The sequence below is a fragment of the Onychostruthus taczanowskii genome, unplaced genomic scaffold, assembly GCF_017590055.1.
Source record: "Onychostruthus taczanowskii isolate IOZ18803 unplaced genomic scaffold, ASM1759005v1 scaffold88, whole genome shotgun sequence".
Classification (NCBI taxonomy): Eukaryota; Metazoa; Chordata; class Aves; order Passeriformes; family Passeridae; genus Onychostruthus; species Onychostruthus taczanowskii.
The window spans coordinates 326,363-349,373 of NW_024506773.1; the positions used below are offsets into that span (position 1 = coordinate 326,363).

Here is a 23,011-nt window from a genome sequence, read left to right on the forward strand (position 1 = left end):
CAGTTTCTCTTGGTGGCCAAGATGGCCATGAGTGGCACAAGGGGCTTTGTGAAACAAATATTACCATTTGCCTGCAGCATACTTGGATGTTTTCTTCTTTTAAAGCCTAGCTAGAGGAACATTTGAAACTTCCTCAAAGCTGGGAAACAGCTGTTATTCAGGTGGACAGAAAGATTTCATACATGTGTTTTAAAAACCAGTTCATCCTGAGTCTGGCTTTAGCGGCAAACTTCAACAGGATCTGTGTGGCCACAAAGGAAAGCAGAGCTTTGCACTAAGCAATGTACACTAAAAATCATCTCGGAGCAGCAAAAAAGGCACCTGCAGTGCTAGGAAAAGAGGAAAACAGCAATCTGCCCTCTTTCTGGCATGTGTTTCATCCTGCAGGACTATGAGATAGAGAAGCAGCTCAGCAGTCAGATCAGTGGGACAGCTATCACCACAGAGCTGGAGGGAAGGAAGGAGAACCACAATGAAGAAAAAACCAGACTCAGACAAATTACCACCACATAGCTTGATCTTTACTAATAAAGCCAAAGAACAAAACATCAGCATTTTTTCCTCTTTTTCTGCCCAAACAGCATTTCCATTTTTAACACTACAGCTTTTTGCAACAGGTGGACTATTACACATAGACAAAGCAAACTAGGAAATATTAAGACATTTTCTACATTTGTAGTTTGATGTCATTTCTGAAGACAATGCCTTGGTGAAACACTTTTTTACCTTCACACCAAGCTTTCCTTAAGGGGCCACCTAGATATCACAATGCTGTGACAAACAGAAAGGAGGAGCCACAGGGAAAGTCACATTGGGAAGATGAGGCAGATGCACTGTCAAGACACTTCCCAGCTCGATACATTTCCAGTCTTATTCAGTTCTGAGAGGACTCTGCAGAGAAAGATGGTGCCAGGCCTGCCAGGCCCCACCATGGCAGAAGGCTGGCTATGGTACAGAAGAGCAGGTGCTCATTATCTTGACAGGTACACTCCAGCATCTTGGGGGTCTGCTCAGCATTCAGCTGTTCTTAGTGTGTGTATTTTTAAAACTAGTAGGTTTTAATTCCCTTTAGGCTCCAGCCAGTCAAACTCACCTCCCGCAGGAGCCATTCCCAGCACAGTAGCCAAGACCAATATGCATATAATCACTGAATGAAAAACCTGCCAGCTGACCCCCTAGTTAAACAATCCATACAATCCGCTGGTTTGGGATTTGCCAGCGTAGCCAGTGTTTGCAGGCAGTTCCTGCAAATGTGGTGAGCCCTTGCCCTGTTAACACACCCAACATGCACTGCACCCACAGTGAAGGGGAAGGAACAAAGAGGTGGGGGTTATGTGAAACAGGATCAGAGCTGGCATCTATCTCTGTTAGTATTTCTCTGAGAATTCCTGGGCAAGTTTCCTTCCCGGCTTTTCTATGGGCAGGATCAGGCTGAAGAAAGAAACAGAGTTAGCTCTTGGCATTCTTGGCATGGAGGAATCTCTCATCGAGATGTCTCTGCTGGTACACCGTGCATTGCCTCCATGACCAGCTCTTCCTGTTCCTCACTGATCCCTCACATTAATAACTCCCTCTGTTCCTCACTTTTCTGCTCTTGTTTGCTTCAGCCCAGCTGCTTGCCATGCAGCATTTTCCCCAATCTCTGGCTGTAGAGATGCAGCCGGGTTTGTTGCTCCCATTTCACCTTCTGCCTTTGTCAGAGGGGTGGAAAAGTCTCTTCTGCTGCTCCCATGTTTTAATCCTACCTGACAAACCAGCAGAGAAGCTGCTATGCTGTGACATTAAGCTGTGCACTTACACTGCTGCTGCTGTCCCCCAGAACTGAATAGGGAAGTTGTTAATATCGCATGGGATTTGGCAACTGACACTGGAACAGGCTCAAGGAAGCCACCTGCAAGGTGACAAATCAAGACCAATTTAAGGAGGAACAATGAATTTCCAAGCCCAACCACAGGCACTGGCACTCAGCAGATGGCCCACAGGTCACAGATATCCCAATGTGTGCCCAAAAGGTCAAACTGTGCCATCTGTCACACACCCGACAGAAGATACCAATTAAAATCAGCACCTGCACTGACAGAGCACAAAGAGACCTGGGGGAGGATGACCACAGAGCCTGAGTGACTGGGAGTGTGCTACACTTCAGGTACTACTTGGACACACAAGCCTGCTCTAGGAGTACTTGGAGTATGTCTCACTTCTCCCAAACCAATGGCCTGACACTCAGGAGCACCTGTAGGCAGGTCTAGTATTTCACAACCCCACCACACTAAAGCACTAGCAGCAATTAAGACTATGGGAAAAGAGCTTTTTCTGTGTGGATTTGAAAATGAATTATACTTCAATTACAGCCACTAGCAATGGCTTCATATTGCTCAATAATCCTCTGCAGCTTCCAAAAGCAGCTGGTATTTATCACTCCTGTACTACTACATGGGAGGGGAGGGCCCGAACAAATCACCACTTTGGTTCCAAAGTAACAACCATCCTGAGCTACCTTCATGAGAGGCTTGCCCTGGCACCTCCATTTGCTCATCTGTATATGAGATGCTGCAGAGGAGGTTTATTCCAAATCAAGGTCTAGGACAGGAAAAGCAATTATGCTGTCCAGGCTGTGCTGTTGGTGGAAGAGGGAGGTTAGTCCAAGTGACTCCACCTGCAGTTTAAGCTCATGGCATGGGATGGGGTTTTGCAGCAGTAGGGAGAAACATCTCCATCCTGCTATAAGCACCTAACACACTACCCAGCTGCAGGAATCAAAGGGAACCTCTCTTTCAGACTTTCAAAGAAGCCTCCCACAACACCAGCAAAAGACAAGTCAGATCCCTTCCAACCTGCTAACTTTCTGAAAACAGAAATGGCCTCACACCTCTTCATCAAAACAGGCTGATCTCCACCACCTTAGCTTGGAAGGACCGTGGAGAAAAAGGCAGAAAAAATGAACAGAGGAACGTTTTTCATCTCTTTTTAGAGCTGCTAGTACACCAGTGAAGCTGGGCACCATCTAGCAGCGAACTCTCTCTGCGGGTAACCACGCTGCAGAAAGCAACACTGCTCTTGTGAGTCATGCACAAAGGTACAGGACGGAGATTCACACGGAGACCAGCTTTTGGCTAACAACAAAAGACTCGGATCAACACACAACACCAATAAACGTGCAGAGCATGGCAAAGACCTGAAGAAGACAAATACAACAGAAAAGAGAAAGTTCAAAACTTGACTTCTCTGGTCCTACATCTGAAGGTGTCACTTTAACAGAACTTAAGTGTGGCTTCTCCTGTTCATGCTCTAATGACTTCATGGTCCTTTGGGGCAGAAGGGGGGAGAAAAGGGCTTTATCCATCTGTCGGTTCAGCATCAAGTTCATTCACTATCAGAGGCACGAAACAGTCTCATCTCTTTTGGCATCAGTTTCCTTTCAAAATGATGGTTTTAGCCGTCCTGTTCCACTTTGTTTTCCCTCCTTTGAGGTCTAAGTTCAAACGCTGGAAACTGGGAAGTCTCCGGTACTGAAATGTCTGAGAGGAAGTGAATAGCTCCAGCCATGCCTAAAACATAACGAGAAGGAGATCATTGTGGCCATTAAAATAGCACAGCTGACAGCAAAGGCAACAGCACCCATTTGAACACCTCCCTCACTAAGATCTTTTTTTAAAGAGACGAACTTAGGCCCTACAGAAAGGCAAGTTCATTTGTACTTCGCCCAGGAAACAAAATTTTGTTTGAAAATATCAAAGGCAAGAACCAAGAGGTCTCTGCTATCATGTCTTCAACTGAACAACCTCAATGCTATTTCAAATTAAGAAAAAGTTAATCCGAGCTTGGACTGTCCTTCCTAGTTTGAGCAGCTCTTGCTTCTCATTTCACTGGTTAAAAGAAAAAGCCAAAACTTTATTGCACTTGTGAAGTACAGATTCATTTCCTCACTATCCATGAAGGGGCCATCCAGACCCCAAAGTGCATCACCCAGCAGAACTCATAGGGTGACAGACAAGAGAGGCACAACATTAGGAAATCATACAAATACAGGTTCAGTTTTGTGATCAAGCTAAAATCCTATTTTATAAACAGCTATGCATATAAAGGAGCCTTTCTGAATTACAGTATCTGATTGAAACAAAACACTTAGAGCAATTCCAGAACATGCACACGCAACTTCTGTTCAAAACACGCATGTACAGGCAGAATTGGACAACTGCAAGCACAATTTTGGCTACAAAAAGAAACAAAGCCCCAGTTTAAGAGGTTTTTTCATCTCAAATATGAGACTTCTGTATTTTTCTTTAAAAATTCAAGACAATTAAAAAACTAAAATAAAGCTGTATGTCAGCATTCAAGCACAAATCATCCTGCTCTTTGCACCGTTTCACCTTCTCAACAAATTTCAAAGCTTTTATACAACAGATTGTATGCATGCTCTTTTCCCTCCCTACAAGAGCATGCAGGGGTGCTCTCTGGAATAGGAGTAATTATGCTCTTCTCCTCTAAGCATTAAGACAATAACTCTGTATTTAGAAGGGCTGCCTATAAACCCCTGCTCTCTTGCACTCATTCACACCCTGGATTGCTAATTTGCAAATATTCCTGCTCGGCTGCTGTAATTTCAAGTATCTGCGGCAGGTGGCACACGAGGCTCGCTGTTCATGGAGCAGCCGTGGTGGTGCCTTAAATCCTGCTTGGATCTGTAATTCCTTGCTACTGATTCTGTAACATGAGGATGATACAAGGAATAGAAAATAAGCTATATTAAAAAAATACAAAGCTCTAGGAAACTATCTGGTAACATCTTGGAACTTACAGATAAGCCCCTAAGAACTCGGCATTGCTTTCCTGTTCAAGTGATTTAGGGTCATATTAAAACTACCTTTCCCTTGGTTGAGTATGGCTGCAGAGAAGGCTTAGCTCTGACAGCTAGCAGCTAGCTGGAGACCCCCTACCCACAGCTGCTCCTCTGCCCAGTCCCTCTGAAAAACCATGTGTGACAAAACTGTTGCCTGAACTTCTGTTTGCTTGAAACCAAGCTGCATCAGCACAGCAGAATTTTATTCCAGAGCAACACTGCCACTGGTTTTATATTTTAGCTGCTGAAATGAAAGCAGGTGAGAGAGGTGTGATAGTGAATGACTTTACTTTGTCCTTTTCTACCCCTGCCTTCTTTTAGGCAGAGATGATGGTATAGGGGGGGTTTAATAGTGGAGGAACCCACCAAAGACTTCCCAACTCCTACGCATGTGCCAAAATGGCAATGATGCCCCTCTTTCCTGTAGTACAAGACCATTTGCAACACCATCACTTTACCTTCAAAGAGGGAATAAGGGCGGTCAGGAATACGACATCCATGTGCACCATACTCCAAACACCATTCAGCAAACTGGGGAACACATTAAAAAATATATTTTTATTCAAGACTGTTAAATGCAAGCTTGAGTACCTGAATATCATTATTAGGTACAAAATGTGAAGCAGTGTAAGCAGACACACAGCACATAAATCACTGAGATCAATTTGTCCTCCTTTAACCATGACAAGGCCTGCAATCAGATTTTAAAATATGTATTTGCATAGAGTGAGTTTCAGTTTCATAACAATGCAATGGTGGGCTAGACATCTGCTTTTTATCAATCAACCCTGCCACATGCCAAGGAAAAATGCTATAAGAACAGATATACTCAGTCAAAATTTTACTAATGTTGTATCAGTCTCTTATCTCTCTTGGTTCTTAATTTATCCACGAACTGAGGACTTACAGCTGTTAATTGCATTTTGGTTTTCTTTCATTTCTGTGCACCAATTTAGAGTATTAAATCTTCAGCTGTCATTAATTAGTTTCATTTATTTGCTCTTCCCAAGCCTTATGAAAAATCATTATAAATACAGTTAGACAATTATGGTCATTAATGTTTTGCTGCAGGAGATAGATTATCATTAGAAAGAGTTAACAGTGTCTCACATTTGATCAGCACTGCTGCAGTAGCTACATTAGACACACACGACTTACGAACCACACCTGGATCAATTCAGTAACGACCAGCTACTTTTCCTTTATGGCTCCCCAGAGCATTAGTGGGGCACAAGTTCCCCTGGCATTTCTGTACTTGGATGCAAACCACTGCTTGTTCGAAATACACACATGGACTCCTGCAAAGCCAACAACTGAAAGGTCTCTCCCTGCTTCCCCTGCAATTTGGCCTACCAAATTAGCAAACACATCAGCCTAACTAAGAGGGTGCCCCTGCCCTAGAGCTGGGGCTTTATGGGATCTAAGCATAATTCCAGAGTCATCAGTCTGTTCATAGAAAGAAATGGGTGGTATCTCCTCTTTCCCTCCCCTCCCCTGCCCACTCTATTTAAATATTTAGTGGAGGATGATGATCTTCTCTTGATAGAAGTACGTGCATATGTGTGTGTCTTCAGGAAACACAAGGGAAAAACCACAAACACTGTGATTCACACTGTTATTAAGAACGGATTAAACGTTTTTGGGCACCCTCTGGATATAGATCTCCACACTATGGTTTAATTCTCCTATGTGATCCTGTCTTAAATGTGAGGACCAAACATGTTTATGGCATGTTTCTAAGCTACAATCAATTCTTGCAACATCCACATCTGATTGCACACTAGCCTTGATTATTACTTCCAGCCTGGGAACTGCAACGAAAGTTTAAAATATGCACCCTCCGCTACTGAAACACAACCATCATTTGCAAGTTCATAGCTTCAGCACAACTGCGAGCCAGTAAGCCACAGGATCTTTGTTTAACTGGCAAGGGGAGAAGAGGGGGAAGAAACAGTATCTTGGGAAGACATCTAACATTATTTGTCACGCAGACTGGATTGCTTGCCACCAACAGTGGCAATCACAAAGCTGAACACCACAGGGCTCAATGTTCTGTTGCTTGGAGCCCAGGATGCCACAGCCCCTGTCTCCTCTTACAGATAGGCCAGCTCAGAGTGCCTCAGCTCCTGATAATTTGAGAGAAAGGCTGTGAAGGTAAAATGTGAAGCACAAAAGAGGGGACTCCTCTATTCAAGTTCTTGTGGTTCATTTGTGAAATAGTTTCATGGCTTTCATGAGGTAACCAGGTATTCCAGGAAAGACTCCTTCCCCTGGGCTTGATGTTTTCGGTGTGAAGAAGCACCCCTGGGAGGGCAGCCATCTCGTTCTCTCAGTTACATGCCTCTGGGTACAACATAACTGCATGTTTGCTTCCCTGCACACTCTGGCTCCGAAAGAGAAGATTTCAAGAATGCCAGACAAGCAAATTCCTCTGCCTGCTTCCCCCCAACTCTGACTGTTGTCCCCCCACTCTGCCACTTAGCATCTCTAGCATTCCCTTGGGGCACGCTAGAGATGCTAAGTGGCAGAGTGGCTGCAAATCCACTGCCTGACTATGGCGGGCGGCTCCAGCAAACAATCTTTGGCCACTGCATCACAACCTCCTTCTTAATGGGATTTCAGGTATGTAACAGAGTCTCTGCCTTTTTCTGGCTTTGAGATAGATATGTTAGCTTTTCTCTAGAATGGTGTGCACAAACACCAGGGCCAGAAATGCAACACCACCAGGAGCTGCCAATGCTGCCCAGAGCTGCAGAAGGTGTGCTAGCACGGAGGATGACAGGGAGAGTTGACAGCCATGCTGCCAGCAATGCCTGCAGGGTGCTGTGGCTCACACATCAGCAGTGGGTCACTCCATGTGTAACAAAGTCACACATTTGCTGTGGGAGTACTAGGGTTTTATTTCAATCTCTAGGATGCAGGTATGTCTACAGGTGTCCTCATAGCATGATGCTTTGGTAAACGTGAGACAAGCAGCAGATTTTTAAAGCTCTGCTGAGAGAGGACAGGCTGACTGCAGAGATGAATACAGTAACTTCACCTATGGCCAATATTCACTAAAAAGCACCTAGGAAGCAACTCATCAGATTTCATTTGCAATACTGTGTAAAAGGCTTCAGCTAAAAAGCTGTGTACACAATACGAAACCTCATGTCAGTGAATTAAACTGGAAAAAAAATCCAACAAACCAAACCAAGGTCTTACAAGGTAAGGAAACAGGCAGAGAAAGCCTTTTCCTTCAGTAAGTGCTAGCACAGTCAAGAACTGAGAGCAGAATTTGGACAATTCCAGTGGAAAAATTCTGAGTGTGTCTTTCTCTGCAATTTGTATTATAAAAAAAACTCTAAGTGAGCAATTTAATAACTGCAATTCAGAGCTCTAAAAGCCCCAAACAGGCACTAGTCTGAAAACAAGTAATTACAAAATACAAATACAAACAGCTTGAGAACCTGAGGAGGACAGTGAAACTCTCAGTGGAATAATTAGTACCACATAACATCAGTCTGTTATTGTTCAGGCAGGCTAATTTTCAGGCTCTTATTTTCTTCTGAATACATTTAGTCCCTCCCCTCTTACAAATAACTTGTCTGTTTCTCTCTGCTTATTGAGAGGGTGCTTGCCCCACGTACAAAGTGGAAGCCGTCCAGTCACAGTGAGTGGAGCAAGTGTTGGGCCCTGTTATCCCACCCAATGTCCCATCCATCCCCAGTGCACATCAGCCCACGCCCACCCCAGTTTACCCTTGTACAGGCACTGGGATGTGAAAGGGAACAGTGATTTTGCTGGGATGCTGCCGAGCTCACCTTGCAAGCTCGGTAGAGGTACTTTCTGTCCTGAGTTAGGTTATAGAGAGACAAGAAGGAGTAGCCATTGCCAGCAGTACCATGGCAGATTCCATACCCTTTTCTCAATAAACCTCTCTGCCAGATGACATCACTGCAATCCATAGCATCTTTCAGGTATTTATCCTCTTTAAAAGTCTGTGGAATAAAAACAGAGAATAAACACACATCAGTTGAAGTATTAATGAAAACAAAAGGAAGCTGCTCCTGAGAGATGTTTTGCTGTTTGTGTAGGGTTTTTCCATATCAAATTGATTTTGAATTTTAATAATCTATTCTTCATAGACTTCTCTTTCTCTTCTTAGTAAGTTGTTTCTCCTTTCCCTGCAGGGTAAAAGAAAAAACTTTTCAGGTTTTTGTTTCCAAAATCAGGACCTCCAAAGAAAAAACTCAAGTTCAAGGCCTTTGGTTCTAAAACCTACAATCTATTTGAAGGGTACATGGTCCTTTTTTCTCCATTTTCTATCCACAAACCAGAATCTGAAAATACAGAAATGTGATGCTGCCTCCAAGAGAAGTAAAACAGAATAATGGATATCAAATCTGGTCCTAAATTGCTGGTCTGGTCTTCATGACTAATTCTTCCTGGTTGCTCACTGTCTGCCTTCAATTCCATGTCAAAAATGCACAAGAATCTCTCTTTGTATAGCACAGGACTTTTTCTCTGTCACAAATACAAGCAGGAACGCTGCATTTCCTTTGTGAGTACTTGTATTAGTATATTCATACAGTATATACTCAGAAGCAGTAGTGAGCTTGAGCAAAGGAACGCTTTTGCAAAGTTTACTGCAACTGAAATGCACTTTAAACATAGAGGGTTCATCTAGAAAGAAGCAAACAAAAGCAAGTAATTCAGATGATTAACACCAGAAGTCCACCTTTATAAAGCCACTTTTTTGCTCACCTTTGCCTAAGTCACTTTACAGATCAACAAGCAAAACCCCAAACCAACAACAACAAAAACCTACCAAAATAACCCCAACAAAGTAAATGTGATGCGCTACTGTAGACTTAGTCCTTTGAAGATGGTATCCCCTGCCAAACTATTTAGTAAGATAATAGAAGAAACTATCTTAAACTCACAAGCTTGATACAGGAAGTGCCTCTCTCTGAACAGGGTTTGCCAGCTGCTTAGCCATAACATTTTGAATTAAGGCCTTGTGACAGCACTTGATTTCCAGGACAAACCCTGCTGTCTGTTATCACAAGTCCTGTGCCTCGTATGAAAGCATAGCCATATCAAAACACATGCCAACTTTTTTCTTTCAGTGCTTCAAAAAGAAGAATATAAAGAATAATAGAAAAACATATGTTTCATCACCTTAAACACAGAGGCCAAAAAGGAGGCTGCTAATGAGAACTTGGTCCTATCCCTTTCTTGCAAAACATTTTGTGCTGGGGAAAGCATCACATTGACAAAGAAGGAGAGAGTGGAGAAGTGTTAAGTCAATCACCTACTACAGTCCAAAGAAAAAGCAACTGCAACTGCTGTTACATGCATTAAAAAAAAAAAACCCACTGTAAGAAATTTAAAGTTCACATTTCAGGTAGCAGCATGAGTAATTATTCCATAAACCAAGCCTGCTTTTCATCAGCCCACCCAGATGCCAACCAGGGAATCTGTCAAGGAGGGCTGTCAAAATCAAGAATCGATTTGCATAAATTTAATTAAACGGCATACTTTCAAATGTCACGCAAATCAGAAGCACAGAAAAAGTCAGGTAGCAAACCTAGTTAAGAATGGAGAAGGGCAAACAGCAGGCTTGTGGTAGCTCAGCAGTTTTATTTACGCCCTGGAAGGGGCCTGGGATCTTAGCTCTGACGTTAAGTTGTCGAGAGTTATATTTAATAAAGGAGTAATTTATGGAAGACATTCTTTGGCAAGGCACATGAACCTATATTTTTGAAAACCAACATAATTGTTAAAACTCTTGGGATGAAGATTCAAAAAATTTAGGTCAATGTTCTCACACCCAGGACTCTGATGCCAAACTGTTTAAATATATGTCTCTTTTCCAAGAAAGCTTAGTAACTACTAGTGCCCTGAGAAGAAATTTTACCCACTTATTTTCTCTTTAAAACATACCAATGTAAGTATTCTGAGATTTTTAGGTGTCTTGCATGGGGTTCTTGTTCAAAAGCCTAGATTTAGATTTATATATTTAGATTTATATAAAGTCTTGCAAACAAACAGGCCTGCATATAAGTTTCTCTGTAAAGACAGAGGTATATATACATATATATGTGTGTGTATATATACAAATATCTAAGAGCTTGGTGCTAATTGCCCTAAGGCTGTGGGTTGGCTCCCTGCTTGGGCCACTTACTTAAGGGCTGGACTCAATGATCATTGTGGATCCCCTCCAACCCAGAATATTCTGTGCATCTGTGAAATCTATGAACATAGAATGATTTACCTTATAAGCTTGCATGAGCATGTGGATGACTCCAGGGGCACCATGGCACCAGTGAACCAGCCTGTCAGTCTCATTGCTCAGCGACGATGGGTAATTCCCAGATCGGAATTTTTTATGACGCACGTAGTCAATGCTTGGCTTCACCAGCTCTGTCAGAGTCTCCTGGTCCACATTTGCAATTGGCTGAGGAAAACATTAAAACAAACATCACTAAACACATCAACAGAAGTAGTAACAAACTGTGTGTCAACACTTAATTCTACAATCTGCTTTCAAGTATCCTACATATGAGTATCCTTGATCCAAATGCTGTGAATCACATCCTATGAATTTAATTAATGTCTACTTATAATACCCTTGCTAAGAACATTTTTACAGTCATCGCAGAGACAAAGAAATTGGGGTACCAAGTCATTACCTGTCTCAATGGAGGTGACACAGAAAGATTATGGAAGAACTGAGAACCAAGTATGATGACTCCCAGACCTCTCTTTGTAACTTAAAATAGGGAGAACACTTACAGGAGAAAGACCTGTTGTTCACACGGTGCTCATAATACAGACTTCCAACACACTGGGTTATACATTTTATTTTTAAAATAGCCATTTCCCAACAAATGAAGGAAAGTGTATACAGCAGCATACCTGACAAGAGATTTATGAAGGTTGAAGTTTTCCATCATAAACAAAGCTCCCTGAAGCTATGGGCTATAAATCTGCATTCTGCATTTCCAATTTCAGAAGCTAAAATAGAAGCTACCTCACCAAATATCTAAACATCTTTGTACTACAAAATTATCCTTCAATTGCTTTTAGCAATTTCCTTTCTAGTTTTTTTGTTTAATGTACATCCTTGTCAAATGGAGAATACATCCATCATCCTGCATGTTCCTTGTAACTAAAGCTTTAGAAGCCAAGTAACTGTTGTGTCTGCAGTTGCTCTTGGATGGCATTCCCTCCACTACCAGCCCATTTTCCACCATTTTAACAGCAGAGCTCTCTATTTTTACACAATCTATATAATTTCTGGAACTTCTGCAAGCTGTGGGAACAACCACAGGCACTGGAGCCTATAACAGCCTAGTAACTGAGCTTATTTTATTAAATAAATTGTCTTTATTACTGATTCAATGTCATAAAATTCCACTGTTTCCCACCAGCTCCAGCACATTTGTATTCAACAGGTGAGCACACTCCTAGAATTCAAAGTCTGAAAGCCAAATGAATGAAAACTTTCAACAGCTGTATTTTGAGTAACCTGAAGAAACAAGAAGCCTCTATTTCCCCTCAGCCAGAGGACCTCTGCCAGAGTTCTATCCACCAGGTCCCTCAAGTAGGCTGTTCATGCTGCTCATCAGAAGTACACCTGAATATAGAGCAGCTTGTCATGAAAAACACCCCAAAGCTAACCAACCCTCACTCAGAACCCTCCCTGTGTGGTAGGGAGGCTTCATAGGAATGTTTGTTTTGAGGCTCTTGATTTCACAAGGCAATCCTGCAGAAGAAGGCAAAGAGGACAGGCACCAGCAATAAATGCCTTCAGTCTTGAGCTTTTCAAGGCAAGCCCAGCCCAGCTCAGAAATCCTTAGGATGTACATCCAAGAAGAGCAGAGCTCTTTAAAAACCTCCTTACCTTGTGCTTCCAAGAAGATTTGAGTACAAGTGAGTTTTTTGCCCAAGCTGCTGAGGTTCCCAGCACTTACTTCAAACAGCTAAAGAGTAACCTACAGGTGTGTGTCCTAACTTTCTGGCCAAAAACAAAGGTATGCAAACAGACACTTTTGCTTCAGGGTTAGTGAAAGAATCTTGGAGTAGAGACTTCTTAGCTAGCACTTTAGAATTCCCCCTCTACCTCCTGGATGAGTTATTTAACATTTTTCCAGTAGCCTGTACATAACTCCAGCAATACATGTTTTCTCCAGTTTAAGAAGTGTGTGGACAACACTCTGGGAACACGGTATGATTCTTGGGGTGTTCTGTGAAGGGCCAGGAGTTGGAATTGATAATATTGATGTGTCATTTCCAACTCAGCATATTCTGTGATTTTATGATATAAGTGTTGTACAGGAACTACCCTCAGTAACCTTCACATCTAAGGTGCAATGTTCAATGCTTTTTTTTTTTTTTGTTATCAAATAACCACTCAACAAACCACCTCTTGAATTCTTTGTTGAAAATACAGCAAAATTCACCCCATTTGGTGTGGGAGGGATGAGGAAAGGATGGGACTCTGATATGCCATCTTCTCTGCAGTGGATGACTCAACTTTGCATGACTCACAATATTTAACATACAGTGAAAAGATGGTAATATAATGCTGCATAAACAATGGCTTTCTGGTAATTCTTAAAAGCAGCAATTATATGTAAAGGAAAATAACTAGGATTTTAACATGTAGACAGAGTAGCTTCTGCTCAAACCAAAAAGCACTGTGCAATGATTTCTGCTATCAGCCTTAAATAGTAAAAGAAGGATGGAGCCTTTAAAGAGCCTTCTTTAGAAGACTAGATGTTTTTCTGAAAATCTAGCACTACTAGGGAAAGAAAAATATAAGCCAAAAAGCTGAAGGAAGCAGAAGAGGGTGGACAACCTTGTTGAAGAAAGCAGTAGGTAAAGATAGGAGCACGGTAAATCAGAGCAGCCTGAGGCCCCAGTAGGATGGTCACTGCAGAAAATGGGTGTAGTAAAGTTAAGCACACCCCAGGTAGCAGAGCAGTAGCTATTTCTATAGCAAAGTCAGCTGGTTTAACCAGAACTGCTGGTGGAAGTGGTGAAAGGTAATCTGAAATGCAGCATTTTTTCTAAGCAAGGAATAGCTGAGCAGTGGCAGCACCAAATACCAGCTCAATCACTTCTGCAGTGTACATTTGTACACAGCTGCAGACTGTGAGGAGGTACAGTTCTTCCATTTGCCTGAAGAAAACTCTTTCTGCATGAGCTGGCAAGGAAATTGGTATTTACAAAGATGTACAGACTGGCAGCAGCACCTTCAAAAACCAGAAACAGGTGCAATAAAGTTTTACAGCTCTATGACAATTTTCTATAATGAATCTTGAGGCTCTTTTCCCAGAATGTAGAACAGAAATAATCATAATCCTATTGCAAATCTCAGGGCAGGGGGGAATTGATTTAAGTATGGGAAAGAGAAGGTTTGCTGAAGACAGGAATCTCACTAAGGAAAACAGGGAGAGGACAGAAGGGGTCATAAATACACTAAAGAACATCTTTAGTTCTTTAGTGTATTTATGACCCCTTTACAACTAAAGATTATGATCATCTTCACAACTAAATACTTTTGTGTGAGAAACAGGGGAGCTAAGGAAGAAGAAAAACATCTAAATAATAAAAGCATACTGAAGACTAATATGTGATTATGGATAATCTTCCAAAATCACCAAAACAGTGGGGGGGAAAAATCACTAGAGAACAGAGGAAGGGCATAGAGGACAGGAGGCATCAGTGGTGCAATCATTTAAAAATAGCAAAAAATTGAAGAGTGATGGATAGTGAGTAAGTGAATTTTTAGCTGTTCTAACTGCAACACCAGAAGAAGTAAGTATGAAGATAAGAGAAAGCACTTCACTGTCTTTGCTGAGGACAAGAAACCAGATCTTGAAAAGCTGGTGCTCTGAACCACAGCTCAAGAGTTAATTCATGTGATCATACCCTAGTCACAGATTTCTTCTGCTATCAAACCCTTAGGTAGCACCTCTGCACAGTTCTGTGCTGCAGCCTAACACCAGACTGTGAGACCCTGATCCAGCACAACACTGCACATGCATGAAAGCTGAAAATAAGATCCCTCTGATCAAAAAATCACTGCTACTTCACCCCAGCCAACAGAAGATGCTCTTACCTGCATGAGCATGTAATAGATCCCAGCCACTCCATGGGCTGCTCCAACATACTGCTTCCTGTGCCACTGGTACAGCAGAGGACAACGGTCTGTTTTCCGCTCCTCCTTCGAGAAGTTTTTCCCTGACTCAATAATAGCATCTATTACCTAAAAAAAAGAACACACCCTGATGTTGCTTTCTTTAATTCAGAGGGTTTTGCTTCTGCATGACTAAACCCACAACAAACAGTAAGCCACAATGCAGTGGTAGGACAACAATATTCAATTCATTTGGATTTGAATGCTGAGTGAGAAAGGTGTTTTCCTTAAGGATGAGATCAATTTCATTTTAAGAGTAGAAATTTAATCTATCAATATTTCTAATTACTTTTTTTCAGCCCTGGCTTCTCTGGTTCTGGTATCTACAAAACATTCATGCATGTTCCCCACGCTAAGTTTCCTTTTTTCTAACTTAAAATACTTTGACACTTCTGTCTTAAGGTTTTTTGGTAATAATGTCTCACCTGGCCAAAACTAGTTACATATTAACTTATTTCCTTGGCTGGACACAGACCCACCCACACTGGCCTGTCCCAGCCCCAGCTGGGCAGCAGGGAAAGAGGGAAGAGATTGGATGGACAGATGAGACTGGGTTTCCAGATCTAGGTCCCTCTTCTCCTCCAGCACTCCTCTCTTAAACTCCTCGAAATATGTATGAGAGTGATCCCAGTTCAACCTCAGTGATACTGTGATGCTGGAGAGAAAAAAGTGTCTTACCTCTTTGATAACAGACTGTGGGACAGTGTCTGGACCGATTTCAGTGTTCAGGTACAGCAAGGCATACAGGTAACCTGCTCTGCCATAGAGCAGCTCATCTGGAAGTTCAGAATCTGTGCTGATGACTGTCCTTTGGAGTTGCAACAACCTGCATCAGACAAGGAAGGTGGGGAGAATCTTCTGTAGTGACCACACTGCCTTGTACAAGCCACCAATCCAACCAGAAGCAGAGCAAATGGTGAAGCCTCACCAACCCCCTTCAATCACTCCCAGTCCAGCTGGCTGCTGGGTTTACAGGCAGGAGCTCTGCACGCCTGCCATCTTTGAGATGGGAAACTGAGCCAGAGCCAGGTCAGTATCAGCACAGCTGTCAGGATTCTGTGCAGACAGAAAGAGATGCAGGGCAGGAGACTGAGAAGCCCAGAGAGCTACTCCAGCAAAGAGAGAAACCTCCTGGAGCCTCTGAGAATTTCACCAAAGTGAGGAATGCTTAATTGTACATGTTTAAGAGGGAAAAAAACACTCAAAAAACTCCAGTGCCACTATACGTCATTCCCTCTCCTAAGAAAACACATTGTCTCAAACATTTAGCACCTCAGTTTTGAAAAGGACACTGCTATAATGCACAAACTGCTTGCCTTTAGCAGTGAAAAAACAAGAAACAAGAAGCACTGGCCATGGTAACTCATTTTCTCCAGAATGACTCTCTGCTAATACTCTATCAGTCTGTATTAGCACTGAGACGGATCAGAGATTTGTTTTATGGCCACTCCCTCCCTGTCTCTTCCTATCTTTTTTGATTAAATTGATATTTAGAGGAAATCATGGTGATGAACACATTTTAAATTGGGGGAGGGGTAATAACAATCTGGATTAAGACCAAATTCAATTCCCAGATTCTCCCAGATATTATTTCTCAGGAGAAATGTTAGCATTAATATCAGGCCATAGCAAAACCACTGACCTCAATCATGTGTTTACACTGTCCCTCCTTAATACTAGAGAAAAGCTACTAAAAAAACCCCAGTTTTATATCTCCTTTCTCAGAACTATGCTTTGGGTTTAGAATTAAATTATTCTTCTAAATTGTCCACAATTAAGTTTTATGTTGAACTCATACAACTGGACAAGGTAAAAAGTTAAAAGTGAAATCATAGATTAGATTTTGACATCTGCAACGTACCACTCAGCTGGTGTCACGTATATATTTACAAACAAAAAAGTTATAACATACATAATCAAACTAAACTCCTTTTCACTACTCCTCATAGAAATTACTTTCCAAGGAGAGGCAACACTAGAAGATTTACTGCTATTCTCATTTTACTATACTCATGCTTTTTGCCTTACAGCAAGCAACACTGCTTTCTGATCTGCATTCAAAATGACATGCCCAAGCTTACTGCCAGTTGTAAAAGCAAAAACCCCAAACCTAAAACTCACTTCAAAACTGAAATATTCATTCAGGAACAGCAGCAGAGGTTAATCACACTAGGAAAGAGTCATTAGAAAGAGACCAATTACATTTCCAAACAAACTAGAATGGAGATGAGGCCACAAGCCTCGTTGCAAATTCTGCCAGCCTGAGGTGTGCTGCTGGACAGCTATCAGATGGACTGTGGTGCTGAATGCAAACCCCACAGGGTTATAGGGTTTCCAGCCCTTGCTGGGATACCAATCAACTCTGTAGCAGCAAAGGCACAGTCAGCTCTCTAATGAAGCTACATCTAAATGGGATTTCTTGAGACATTTGCTCCATTTAGATTACTTTGAAAAGGGGTTGGAATTTTTTCAGGCCACCCTTCATATGCTCTGACCTAATTAAATTCTTTGCCTTTACAAATCTGCTCCTGCAAATACTTCCTTTGTTATATTAATTTTTTTTACATATCAATCTGATACACCGTGATTTTGTCTGCCTGCATCCAGATCCTGCAGTACACATTTTCTAATGAATCTACAAAACCCACTAAGACCCACTCTTTACAGAAAGCATCACATATTGCACAAGCACTACATATTACCCATGACAGGACTGTGGCTTTTGTTAAATGTCACTTCAGTGTGACAAAATCAGAACGCGCGTGCACTACAGATATGCCCAGGACATCCTGTCCTAACAGCAACAGAGGACTCAAGATAACCCACTAAATACGAATCAAGTGCAAGCCAGCTTTAATAAAGATAAAGCCTATTTTGTATTCTTGTACTGAAAACTTATCAGGAGAGAAATTGTCCATTCTTTAACCGCGTCCTCTAAAATTTCACTTGCAAAGTTACTGAACCAATGCTCTCTACAAATGAAGGGCATTTCCCACCATTAACCACTTACTTGGCAACACATTCTTGAGATTCACTGCTGTTTTTCAGCTTGTGGTAAACCACTGCACCCACTGCCAATGGCCCAGCATCACCACAGAGGAAAGTAACTCTTCTGCCATTCAGATTGCGAAGGATTCTCTTCACGTAATCAAGAGATCGCTGCAAGTGGCTCTGGTTTTTCGTGACACGGTATAGTTGTAGATATAAGAGGGCAATACCTGAAATGAACACATGAAAAAGAGAGAGTTTCACTTACTTTTCTTTCTAAGTGTATCATATTCCTCTCTTTGGTGCCTCTGAACCAGTAACTCACACGTGAATAGGTATTTTGTCCATAAAAACAGGTCAGTCAAGGGTCCTAGCTTATGCAGTGTGAAGGCACTGGGCCACTATTTGGAAGACACTTCAATAGGATCGTGGGAAAAATAAAAATTATCGGACTGAAGCCCAATGGTAGAGTCTCAATTTCCGAAAAAAAGGAAGAAAGCTCATGACTAGGCCTCAATACTTGGCACACTGTATTGGGTTTCCATAGCCAGGCATTGGTAGTGGGGGACTACAGACTTCTGTGAGAAACTGCTGGAAGCTTCCTCCATGTCTGGCAGAACCATTCCCTGGTAGCTCCAAAGGCTGCTGTGTCACCGGTGAAGGCTGAGCAAATTAGAAATAGTGGTAATGCTTCTGTAATAACAGATTTAGGAAGAAGAGGAAAAAAAGCTATTGTGCAGCTGTAGTTGTGGCCAGAGAAGACTGGAGTAGGAACATGTGAAAGGAAAAACTCTGCAGACACCAGGGTCAGTGAAGAAGAAGGGAGGAGGTGCTCCAGGCACTGGAGCTGAGGTTCCTCTGCAGGCCATGGTGCAGATCATAGTGAGGCAGCTGTACCCCTGCAGCCCATGGAAGACCATGGGGATGCAGACATTCATCTGCAGCCCCTGGAGAAGATTCATGGAGCACGCCAAAGCAGGTAGATGTCTAAGATGAGGCCGTGACCTATTGGAAGGAGGCTGTAACCCCTGAGGAGAGAGGAGCCCACATTGGAGCAGCTTGTGCTTGAAGGATTCCACCCCATGGAGGAGTGACCCAAGCTGCAGGTTTGCAGAGAGCTGTTGCTCGTCAGATGGACTCACACCAGAGAAGTTCATGGAGAACTGTCTCTTGTAGGAGGGACACCCATGGAGGAGAAGGGGAATGACTCTTCTTCCTGAGCAGTGGGTGAAACCACGGGTGACGAACTGACCATAACCACCATTCCCTATCTCTCTGTGCCACTGGGGGAGGATGTAAAGCTGGGAAGAAGGGAGAGCTGGGAAGGAGGTGTTTTGAAGGTCTTATTTTACTTCTCACTATCTGTTCTGATTTTGTTAGAAATAAATTCAATTAATGTCTTTAATGCTAGTCTGTTTTGCCCATGATGGTATTTGGTGAGTGATCTCTCCTGGTCCTTATCTCAACCCATGAAGCCTTCGTTATATTTTTCTGTTCCCTGTGGAAGGGAGTGAGAGAGAGGCTTATGGGTGCCCTGCATTCAGCTGGCATCAACCCACTATACAAAGAGATCACTGAACATTGGTTTTGGCCCCTCTCATTGGGCCCCTCAGAAGGCTCCCCTGAAGGGGGAAACCCTCCTGTAGCAGTTCTGTGTCAGGACTGAGAGACGCATGGGTCTTCAGATAGTTGTTTTATTGTTATCTTATCAGAAAGTCGGCATGCCGTCTGCACCAGATAGCGCGCAGGGTAACACCGCAAAATGGCTACAAGATGTATAGTTTCAAGGTCTTTTAAAGCTGTTTCATCCAATTAACTCTTTAAAACGTACTTTATTTCTACCTTTCTACCAATAACTCACCCCCTGTCTATCCATGTAACCTCTGCACTGCGGCTTTCCTTGACCAATCACCCTGTGCCACCAACACTGCAGAAAATGGAGTGGATGAAGAAGAAGCAGCTCAGGACAATGCCCAATGACCTCTATCTTGCCTCCATATTAAAAAATCCTGAACCCTACATTTTTCACCCTGTGACAAACTACACTATTCTCTACTATATATTTCACACTCTTGTAGACTCTAGTCTATCTCGAAGTCTTCTAAGCTTTCTCCATGGGCAAAGGTCAGAGCCAGTGCACTTCTCGGGGTCAGGACCCCTCAGAGTAGACAGAGAAATATTCCCTGTGCCCTGGGTTCCCACACTGAAGATTCAAAATTTTGAGTTAATAAGCACATGCGTGACTGAGTATACTAACTGTACAATACTCATCTATTATACGCAAGAAGTGATTTCCCATTTGATTTGTAAAAGGATCTTTTGATGAGTTTTTGGATTCAAGTTGCCAAGATCTTCATAACCCCTAAAAGTATTTCACAACAAGATTACAAGCTTGTACAAGTCAAGCAGGTTTGTAAAAGCCAGAAGTCAAATCAGGGCTCTAAGAATGCCAGAAGGTACTATCAAGCTTCACTCCACTGAACTCATTACATAGTTTTCCATGAAAACAAACCAAAACCTTAGAAATAACAATGTAGGCTGAAGGAAGTGAAACAAATCCATCTATCCAAGTGGATGTCTATTGGCCAACTGCATCCATACACATGCAGAAGTAAATAATTTATCTCCAGACTACACTGTAACTCAAACCCATTTCTGAATGGAGAGAACACTCTCCTGAGCCTCATCCAAAGCTGAGTGCACACAAGGCCCACTTAGCTCACAGAGAGGCTACCTCAGTAGTACCAGAACAACAGCAGCACAAGAGTGCTGGTACATCCTCACGTGTTCCCTGGGCAGCCTCTGAGTGAGCCCTTCTGGTGAATCTATGAAGAAAGCTGCAGAGCTTGGGTAGCCCAGTTCAACATCATGGGAACCGGTGGGCTATTTACAGGGATTTGTGGAACCATTTTTTAATGCTGCAACAAATGTGTAAATATCTTGATGTGACCAAAGGATGATTGGAAATGTAGCCATGAAGTCCAGTTCATCTCATCCTTCCTCATGTTTCTCAGCGCAACACTAATGGTTCCTCCAAGAGGTCTGGCATGTAAAAAAGTACTTGCATAAGTAAGATGCACTCTTTCATGTGTCCCATGACTGCTGCATGCCAACAGCAGGTGTTCCAAGATTTTAAAGATGTTTCACAAATTGCAAGCCAATGCTCATGACTGCACTGTCAATGAGACTTGTCTAGACCTGGTACATAAAAAGCAGGGCAGTTGTTTACAGCACTACTTTTACCTTCTGATTTGCACACTAGCAAAACGCAGCAAAGAGCAAGTTTGGAGAAAAAGTATCTGCATTAAGTATTTTAAAAACCAGATCATTTAAATACTTTTATTCAGAACCATATCCACAGGAGCCTTGAAAGAAGTTAACAGCTTGGAATAGATGTAAATGGCAATCCTTCCACAGGATGGAAAAATCCCACACTTGTTAGACAACGTCACTTGTTCATCTATATTCCTGTTTCAGCTAATGATGGCTGTGTTACTTTTACTTTATGACTCATTTTCAGTATGCTCTGGTTTATCAGCCATAATTTCAGCTGCCAGTCACTGTGCCAGAACACAGCTCCCCAGGAGCCATTCTGTACTGTCAGCACAAGAAAGCCCACCACTGGAGATCTGCACACACTCAGCAGCCAGTCACTTTCAGACCCTGAAACACGCCTATCTTTTAAGCCTGAGTTGTCTAAAAGTTCCCCACCCATCCACCCACAGCACCATCTGTACCAAAACATCAAGAAGAAAGCAAAGAAATTTTACCCTTTAATTGCCAGATTTAAGCCTAAGGATGGATGAAGGCTGGAGAGCCTTTCCATGCTACTCCCCCATCACGACATAGAGATAAAAGAATAGATCTCCTCAGGGCACATTTCAAATATGTGGTGCTAAAAGTTTAAGTATGCCTGAAGTTTGAGTTAGAAGAGCAGGAACAGAATATGCCATTCTATCCAGCAAAGTCACATTTAACAGGCCTAGATGGACATGCCCTGGCAACTTGAAGAACAGTGGCCACATCAGACAAGAAAACTGTAGGCTCTGCCTAAAGGATCAGTGTCATGGTTTCAGCTGGGATATAGTTAATTTTCTTCTCTGTAGCTACAGTGCTGTGGCTTGGATTTAGTGTGAGAATAACACTGATAGCACACTGATGGTTTAGGTGTTGCTGAGCAGTGCCTACCCTAAGTCACAGACTTTTCAGTTTTCCATGCTCTGCCAGGGAGCTGGTGCACAAGATGCTGGGAGGAATCACGGCCAGGACAACTGCGACGAACTGGCCAAAGGGATATCCCCCTACCATAGGACATCATGCTGGGTACATAAACTGAGAGGAGCTGGCAGGAAGCCACCAATCACTGCTCAGGCATGGGCTGCAATTCGGTGAGCAGGAGGTGAGCAAAGGCATTCTGCACCACTCATTTTTCTCGCATTTTATCCTTCTCCCCTTGTCATTACAATTGTAATTATTATTGTTGGTTCCATTACTATTATTAATTTCTTTTATTTTATTTCAATTATTAAACTGTTCTTATCTCAGCCAATGGATTTTCTTTTTTTTCAAATCCCCTCCCTATGCAACTATGAGGGGATGTAGGAGGAGCAGGGTGCTGGGCTGTGTGGTATTTAGTTGCCAGGTGGAACTAAATCACACCAATTAGAAGGGCTCATCATGGACAGCATCAGTGATGCAATGCTAAACAAAAAATGGTCCCCAGCAATAACCATCACCTGCACATGCCCAATTTTCTTCATGATCTTCACAGTCTTGCAACCAAGACTCTACACTCCCCCTCCTCACTGAATCATTTTACCATTTTTTGTACAGACAGAACAAATTACCCAAATTCCAGATTTGAAGGCTCCAAGCTCCTGGCCACAGAACAAATTTCCCCTATCTACTCCAGTGATTAGAAAAGCTGTTACCATTAGGAAACTGCTAATAGCCTGTTGAACACAAAAAGGTGAAAAATAACTCATTTTTAA

General features: G+C 42.4%; 1 protein-coding gene across 1 annotated transcript in view; it reads right to left on the minus strand.

Moving 5' to 3' along the window:
- Positions 1 to 499: 499 nt before the first annotated feature.
- LANCL2 (LanC like 2) overlaps positions 500 to 23,011 on the minus strand; it is a 33,906-nt gene continuing 11,394 nt past the window's right edge. Inside the window, exons 3-9 of the mRNA XM_041425228.1 lie at positions 18,043 to 18,250; positions 15,711 to 15,858; positions 14,955 to 15,101; positions 11,100 to 11,282; positions 8,644 to 8,820; positions 5,299 to 5,371; positions 500 to 3,548 (exon numbers count right to left, since the gene is read on the minus strand). Coding sequence (XP_041281162.1) covers positions 3,433 to 3,548; positions 5,299 to 5,371; positions 8,644 to 8,820; positions 11,100 to 11,282; positions 14,955 to 15,101; positions 15,711 to 15,858; positions 18,043 to 18,250 — 1,052 coding nt within the window. The 3' untranslated portion in view covers positions 500 to 3,432. The remainder of the gene's footprint in view (positions 3,549 to 5,298; positions 5,372 to 8,643; positions 8,821 to 11,099; positions 11,283 to 14,954; positions 15,102 to 15,710; positions 15,859 to 18,042; positions 18,251 to 23,011) is intronic.